This window comes from Alligator mississippiensis, chromosome 5 (assembly GCF_030867095.1).
Source record: "Alligator mississippiensis isolate rAllMis1 chromosome 5, rAllMis1, whole genome shotgun sequence".
Lineage (NCBI taxonomy): Eukaryota > Metazoa > Chordata > Crocodylia > Alligatoridae > Alligator > Alligator mississippiensis.
This window is the reverse complement of record NC_081828.1, coordinates 182,778,494-182,787,349: the sequence shown is the minus strand read 5'-3', so window position 1 is coordinate 182,787,349 and position 8,856 is coordinate 182,778,494. Positions and strand designations below refer to the sequence as shown.

At 38.2% G+C, this 8,856-nt stretch overlaps 1 protein-coding gene across 7 annotated transcripts in view; it reads right to left on the bottom strand.

The window, feature by feature from the left end:
- Nucleotides 1-5,381: 5,381 nt before the first annotated feature.
- Nucleotides 5,382-8,856, bottom strand: part of CACNB2 (calcium voltage-gated channel auxiliary subunit beta 2) — a 446,893-nt gene continuing 443,418 nt past the window's right edge. For all 7 annotated transcript variants that reach the window (XM_059729059.1, XM_006271434.4, XM_006271433.4 and 4 more), the window contains one exon: nt 5,382-7,230. In XM_059729059.1, the coding sequence (XP_059585042.1) occupies nt 6,736-7,230 (495 nt within the window). In that variant the 3' untranslated portion in view covers nt 5,382-6,735. The remainder of the gene's footprint in view (nt 7,231-8,856) is intronic.

Genomic DNA, 8,856 nt, shown 5'->3' with positions numbered 1-8,856 from the left:
TTTTTTAGCCTTTAACTAAAGCTGATTGTAGTATATGCTTATTATCTCTGTCATCCTCTGTAAGGGCCAGCCTATCATTACACAAGGAAGAAATCAGTTTAAAAGCTTTTCTCTGGTTTTAATGACTCCCTGGAGAGTTAACCACAACTAGCTAAAACAGTTATTTTAGACACTATTTGCCTTAACTGTAGTAGGTGCAAAGTTCTGTTCAAAATCAAGGTAATTAAAATGCGATAGCCAACCCATCATAAAATATAGCCTGTATTCTAAGCTAGACAGAGAAATAACTGCTTGGTAACAAGGTTCATCACTTTGCTATTGCAGCTGCATGTTGGGACATAAGGGTTTCTCCATACCATTTTCTCTTTGCAGAATGTTGGGAAAGAAGTCCTGTAAAGAACAGTTAGGATTTAGTGGGTCATAATGAGACACTTACACTTAGATACATTGAGAAGTTTCTTAGTGGTTGCTTTCAGTTTGCATTTGTCATGCCTGACGTGACCTTCCTGGATATGGAGATTTAAAAACAAATGAAAAAAGAAACAAAAAAAACAACCCCCCCCAACGTCTCACAAAGCAAGAAACAGGTTATTCAGAAACTGATCCCACTTGACACTTATGGGAACAGTTTCTCTTGAAAAAAACAAACCTCTTATCAAGAGACAGTGTTAGGACCACAATCGTATTTAACACATTGGTTTTCCAGTCTTATCATTATAAATTAAAGCTACAGGAACTTTAAGAATCTTTTTTCACAAATATCAGTATACATTATAAATGACATATGCGATAGCTATTTAAGTAAGCTGTCATTTGGAAACATCCACAATGGGTGGTAACATTAGATCAGCCTGTTTAGCGTAGCTTTTCTTCCCTTCCCTTATGTCTTAAAATCTACAACTGTGCTGAATTGCAGATACTGAAGCAGAATGTTAGAGTACATCTACCACTTGGAAAGGTTTATGCCTGAAATGTTGGTGTGATAAAAGTTACCTCTACAAACCCTAGCTTATATCCCTACACTATGTTACATTATCCCTTAAAAACAACTTAAAGTCTCACAAGTTGTTTTATTTGTGTGTGAGAATCATTAGAGATAATGGGGTGGGGGGGGGACCCTGCTTATAATGGGGTCAATGCTAGATATTGATTTTGATCAGTGTAAAGGTAAATACTTAAAAAGCAGCAGTCTAATGCAGCATGGTAGTATAATATAAGCTTCCTTTTAATTAAGGCAGTTACGCATTAGAGTGCAGTACTTGATGTGTTCTTAAAGCAAGTAAGGAGTACCTAAAGATATTAATGAGAAATGGGGAACCATACTGACCAGCAACAAAAATAATCTTAAAGTGGTCACTTACAGTTAAAAAACATAAATTATTCTGTCATTCTGTTCCCTCCTGTCACCCCCGCCATTTTTACTATCAGTATTATACATGTTAATGTATTGGGGTTTGAAACTCCTAGAAAAAATACTTTAAAAAATCCCACTAGAACTTTTCTAAAATATTAATTAATTTAGCATTGACTTAAGTATCATACTTAGAATTTGTTGCAAGGTTGGTATAAATTAAACAACAAAGGTGATCAGGTTACAGTAAGAAAGAAAATATAGTTTGGGTAAAAGAATCCCATTCTGATCTAACATTTCATCATGTGTAATTCATTGACTTGTGTCTTAAAATATTTTTTTGCCACCTAAAATACACCATTAGAATGCTCTAAATAAAAGCAGTGACTATGAAGCTACCTCCACTTCCTTGTACCTCCACTTCCTGTGCAATGTTTTTCATATATATATATATATATATATATATATATATATATATATATATATATATATATATATAGGAACTAGAAATTAACTCAGAAAAAATGTCCTGGAATCTGCTTGCAAGCACTTGAGATTTTCAGAGTTGAATATATTCACAAGAAAATTTACAGAAAAGTCAAAATGTAAATATGCTATATCCTTCCAACTGAGAAGAGACGGGTTGAAATAATGAGAAATATTTTTTTAAAGAGTTAACAGAAAATGCATTAAAATGTAATCAGATTATTCTGTGGTTTAAATTCTACTAACAGAGGAGGAGCTGCGTACCCTGGAGGAGGCTTTCAGTGGACATGTACATGAGATGCTAAATGTGCAGTAGACTAATTCTACTGCACATTAATGCATCATGGCTAAAGCGGTGCTAATGCACAGTAGAACTGATGTACTGCACATTACCATTACTAAAAGACTGTTCTGGTGCAACTGCACAGTAACGTCCGTTACTGTGCACTGAGTTAATAATACTGGTTATCACAGGGTGTCTATACATGTGTTGGCGGGGGGGGAGGTGAAGCACTTTAATTGGAGCAGCTCCAAGAGCCACTCTAATTAAAGTGCCCAGAGCGCCTCATGTATTAGCAGAGGCACTTTATAGCTCATTCGACAAGCTTTAGATAAAGCACCCCTGTCGCCATTTTGAAGTGCGGGGATGCTGTTGCACAAGATGTGGAGGGTGGCTGGAGCGCGGTAATTAACACGCTGCAGCAGACTCAAGTAATTATGGTGTGTTGGAGCAGCCTCCACGTTGGTGTATAGGCACCCACAGGTACTAAATGTACAGTAACAATCGCATATTAATGCATGTGTACACATGCCCATTGACTACTAAACCTCCAGAGCTTAAAAATGCTAAATAGTAGCAAAGTCCATAAGATACCATAACTATTCAACAATTCACCTCCAGGTCATGGGTTGGGAAAAACTTCATGCCAATTAAACCTCTCATACAGGAGATACAGGCTTTGTTGGACGGGTGTTTGTATGCGGAGGCAGAGGTTACTGCACTTTGAGGTGAGATTTCGTTCCCCACACTTCATCTTCTGAAGGGCCAAATGATCTGCCTTTGTGTTGGTGAATGAGTTTCACCTACTCATTTCTGCAAATTTGTGCTGAAAAAGCAAACTCAACTAGCACCTAATTGGAGCCACCTTCAATTCTTTTTTTCAAGCAACCACTGCTCCAGATTGCTTTGGTCAGTTAGGACTAAATGATGAAATGAAACTTACAGTAGCTTAATGGACATAAAGGTTTAAAAACTAGTTTTCAATTCCAAGCTCCATGCTATATGGACACTATTTGAATCCTTCAGTCTCTCAGGGGGAGCATGACCCTTGTTCTCTGTTGTAAATACAATAGTATTTTTCTTCATTTTTGTTAGAGTCAGTTTATCAATGGACTTCAAAATAACTTCTCTGTCCTTTAGAGCTTTCTTCTCCCTCTCCCCACAAACCCTCCCCACCCCTACTGATGTTAGCCTTGTATATAAATCTCTCTTCTTTTTCTTCCATACTGTTGTCATTTACTCATCTATCCTCACCGCCTGATTCCTCAAGACCTTCTATGATGTCTGTAAGAAATCAAACAAGTGATAATGCCTAGGTGTGGTAGATAGTACATTAATGTGCATTAATATAAAAAGACAGACAAACAAAAACAATGTAATAAAATGTCTACATACATATTGGAAATATTAGAATGTATCCTCTCTTCAGGGCAAAAATGAGGAACTATCAAGACCCATGTATCACTGTCCACAACACTTAGATGTTTTCTCTCTTCATTTGATATTGTCTTTTTAGTTCAGCAACATAACATGGGAGTGTTTCTTACCATGGTCTTGTGCGGCAACATCTGCCCAATGAAGGCCCTGGTGCTCTGGCATTACCACAATACAGACAGTAAGCTTTCCAGTTGAAAGGCATTGAGAAGACATGCTTCACCACAATAACCTTTCATATGTTAGAGCATTTTAAAGTTTGTTGTTCAACCAACTCCTCAAGAGCCAAGTGCTATTTCAACAATAGTGGACAGAAAGCAGATTGGATTGTACGGTGTTATGGAAAATGTATAGCAGAAGGCACTGCTACAGTCAGAGTCTTGCTTTTATAACAGCTATGGAGGGAGGAGGGAAATGACAGGGGTGGGTTTATAAAAAACATGATTAAATTGCTAAGCCAAAGAATACTGTTTAACTAAGAATACATTCAAAGTATAGAGCTTGCATAGAGTTGCACTGCACAAAATGTTATGCTGTCACTGAGCCGGTTTCAGGCAAATGCTTCCCTTTGTGAAAAGCGTGTACATTCCAGGAACCAACAGATAACCCACATTGCCAGAGTTAGGATTATGCTTTTTGTATCCTGATTTATTCATCTCTTTATATGGTATGCACTGTCCAGTTTCCATTTATAGTTGCTCAAAAACTTGAAATTCTTCCAGATATTCCTTACACACTATTTTCAGTTGGACAAAAACCTTCATGGACTGAAGATAAAATTAAAAAGCCAGGTTCAGATGGCCAACTGTGGAATACATAGATAGATTCTCTGGAGGAAATAAGTGGCATAAGAGTTGCAGTAGATTTGAGAATTACCATTCTCAGTTCAATAACCTTAATGTTCTGAAGCTAGTAAAATAGCTAAAGTAGATGCATAGAAGAGAAGGGACTATAGCAACCTTTCTCAGTTTAAAATTGATAAGAAATGCTCCAAACAGTAGACATACTTGGAAACTAAAACTAATGGATCATAAAGCCTTAATTTTTATAGCAAAAATAATGCATTTAATGGTATAGTAGGTCTCCTTACCTAGCTTCTTTTTTCTAGAAAGGAGTTAATTAAGCATACAATTTTAATTAAGCATATCATTTTTTGTAGGAAGAGATCCTTTTCATTGGTGTTTTCCACAGCACATGCTTTGAGCCAAACAGTGGATAACCACCTGTAAGTACACTAGGAGTTATGCTGAGATATCTGGCAGCAGAATTTCCCTCTGGATATTTATAAAAAATGCTTCAAGACTTTCTTTAAGTGGGGAGAGAGAAACTTCTCCAAAAGTGTGGAAATATAGTTGCCTAGACCCTGAAATAAGAGAGTGGGAAAAAAATGAATGTCATCTATTTCCTTTTGCTGGAATGATCCTTGAAGTCAGGCAATTCTGGTAGCAACTATTTGCCAGGAAACACACATATATACTTATCATATAGTGTTTTCCCAACTCTGTTACTTGCATAAGGTGCCACTTACAAACACAAACTGTAATTAATAATTAAAATGATATCACTATCTGTGACTCAGAATAATTTATAAATTAGGCAGAAGCAAACCTATAGCCAAAAAAGTAACGCATTTCATTTCACTTACCAGTACATCAGGTGCTCAACAAACCCAGCTCCATTCTTCTTTAGCTAGCGCATAGAAGACAGAACTTTTGGTCAGGAAACAATAATTTTTCTAGGTGCTTACAGGCACCACAAGGGATTACATGAAGGAAAAGGAAAGAATTGATGGCAGTGGGAATGCAGAGGAATTGGCAAGTATAGAAAAAGTGGAGAAGCTACAAAAATTTATTTTCCAACAAAATAACTCTCCACAAGCTGTGTAAACTTTTTCTTACTAAAACAAATACTCTAAAACACAAAGATTTTACATTTCCAGTGAAACACTCACAGTAACATTTGCCTGTGTTTTACTCTCCTGGAGTCTCAACAAAGAGCCAGCAGATTTATGCTTTCCCAATTACCTGCAGCAGTAAACTTCCTCATGCTCCTTCACTCATGTGAATTGGGATCTTAAAGTTAAATTAAGAGATAAAATAAAGAAACTCACTTGCTGGGATTTTGAGTAATCTATATTTTGTTCAATAGATTCTCGTCTACATTCTAAACTTCTGTTCCCTCATATACAAATGCATTCTCTCTTTTTGCCATTCCTAGTCATGTATGCTCTGCCTTTTTGACAATGAGGCAAAAATTAGACTGTGCCCATTGCAATGTGTGAGAATTACATAGAGAAGAACAATTTATAGTGCTAGGTTTTCTATCTTGACCATAAATTTTAAATTTAAAGTCTGTAAGGACAACAAAAAATATAAGAACTGAACCTTTTATCTCAAGCATCCATTCACATTTACAGTAATTATCAGCTTTATGCTACAGATGAAAAGGTGTCTAGATCAAACACTGTTACAAATTTCCTGAATGAGGCTAGTTCCAGTTGCCAGTAATTCAAAAGAAAATCTGCTGGCTTGGCATTAGGACTCTTAAAACAGTGTGGTCAAACTTATATAGTAAGAAGGTGTTTTCAGAAATAACATTTATAAACTGTATATACAGTACACAGTACCAATACATAGAAAATAGATTTTGACTTTATGATCCCCTGTGTGTAAGGCAAGACTGAATTCTGTCCCCGAATGGAGTCCACTAGAGGTACAAGCAACAGACAGTGGCTCTTAAATTAATATGCAAATCAAGTGCATACAACTTAAAAATCAGAATAGACGACAGTTTTAGTTTTGTATGTGCTGATTCTGGCTTGCTGAATACACGGGAAGTTATTAAACATCAACTGTACCTTGTTTTAAAACACTAACAACACCTTGATGGCAACAGATATTGTTCAAGTGGCAGCTACCAAAAACAGCTTGGAAAAAAAATGCACAGTACACCATCAGGACCCCTGCAGTTGTACTATGCCAATTTGTAATAGCACTAACAAAAAAAACCAAACAAAAAAAAGTATATGGATATTCTATTTCATGCTATTGCTATGCAAGCAACAGCAATACAAATCAGCATACAGAAGGATACCATATGTTCTGCGATGAAGAACCCAAAGATATTTTCAAGGGGTGTTGTTATACAAGACTTCAAAGAAACACCAGACTGCCAGAGGCAAAAGTTACTGACGGATGTAAACATCCCTGTTCCATTCTCCCGTGTCATTACGTTTTTTAGATACCACTTCCCCATCCTTGTCACAATATTGGTCCCTTGATTTATGACGACTACGCTGTTTGTTGCATTCATTGTGGTCCTGCTCTCGGTCCCTTTCCCTTGAGCGATGTCTTGATTCCCTGTGTCTGTGATCGCTGCTCCCATGTGATTCATCTCTATGATTGTGATCCCTGTGAGAATCATAGTGATCACCATGCTCATGTGAGTAGTCCTCCTTTGGCTCTACATAAGCTGAATCTCTGCTCTCTTGTGTTTCTGAGTCAAACGTTTCTTGTCTAGACAGGCCTCGACTGACACTACTACGATGGTTATGATGCTGTGCTGAGGAAGAAGAACGATGTTGCAATTTCTTGGTGGGTTCAACCCGTGCTTCCTCTTCTACTTGTGAACTGGTTCTTTCAAGGGCTGAATGGTCATTCCTCTGGTCTCCTTGAGAGCCCTAGTTAGTGTCACAACAGGCAGTAAGTTCATATGCATCGAGTACAGATGTAAAGACATATCCTTATTACAAAATTAAATGAGAAAGTACATAGGAAAAGTTAAGAATTTAAGGGCCGGTGTACACGCCACAAAACTGGCCTTTAAAGCGACTTAAATGCCCTTTAATGGTGTTGCTGTCTGCATGCTCAGTGGTGTATTCTGCTTTAAATGATTTTGGTATATAGCAAGATAAAACACCTATGAAGTGCTTTAGTTTGCTACCTAACAAAGTGCCACAGTGCATGGGGCACTGGAAGCTGATGTGCTCAAGGCTTGTTGAGCCCCGTGCAGCTCAGGAGCTGTGGGAACTGGCAGCAACCCATGCAGGCAGGCTCCACTGCAGAAAAAAAAGCGGCAAGCTGGACCTATTTTTTTTTCTTCCCAGAGCCTGCCTGCCTGAGCTGTGCAGGGACCTGGTGCTTCCCTCCATGGCTGCGGTGCCCCTTGGGACCACCCCGGCTGGGTGCCACCTGGGGGGCTCCTGCACAGCTCAGGGACTGCTCAGCCTGCCAGCAGCTCACCCCAACCTTGTGTATACACCACGGGGATTCAGTTTGGTTTAATTCTCCCTAAATTGAAGCAGTGTTTTTAAAAACCCACCGTTTCTATTTAGGAAGAACTAAACCAAATTAAACCCCCGTGACATGTGCAAGCAGCCTAAGTATGCAAGAAAGCATTCTGAATCAAATCAGGAAAACATTAAATTTAAACTTTTAAAGAAAATGTATTTTACTGCAAGTGTGCCATTCTGTCACAATTAGGATGGGGAAGCCATAAGTAATGGATCAACATCAGGTTCCTGCACATTCCAATTAACATCTGCCAGCACAACTCAGACATAACATGGAGGTTGCAGAAAACACAGAGGATACATCACATCCTAAGAGGCCAGAAATATTTAGTGCAGAAACTTATTTGAGGACACATAGTTCTGGACAGGGTCTTTAAAAGACAACAGAGAAGGATCAATGGGTGAAAAGAGGTAGACTGGATTTTGGTCTGTTTTTTTTAAGAATACAAGTAAAGACTTAATCTGGTATTAATTAAAATTGCATTAGAATACCAAAAATATCATTGCACCTGTGTTATTCTGAATAATAATTCCTTCTCATTGTGGTAAAACAGACTTGTATGTCACTATTCAATCATTCAGGAATGCTGATCATTGCCAAGGAAAGCAGGGGGAGCAATCATATTATCAGCTAAACAATCTCTTCACAGAACTTCTTCACAGTTCAAGTGGCCAAGGTCTGGAATGGGCTCCCAAGGGAGGTGGTGCTCTCCCCTACCCTGGGGGTCTTCAAGAAGAAGTTACATAGGCATCTAGGTGGCGTCATCTAAACACAGCACTCTTTCCTGCCTATGCAGGGGGTCGGACTCGATGATCTATTGAGGTCCCTTCCGACCTTAACATCTATGAATCTATGAATCTCCTAATGGTGCCGCTATCTAAAGATTGAACTAAAATTACCAAGTAAAGTCAAACTAATCTTCCACAGCCTAAGGCTTGGAAATCACTGCAAAATGAACAGTTACGATTAGTTATCTCCATGTTGGGGTTCCAGTATGTTAATCTCCATTTGTT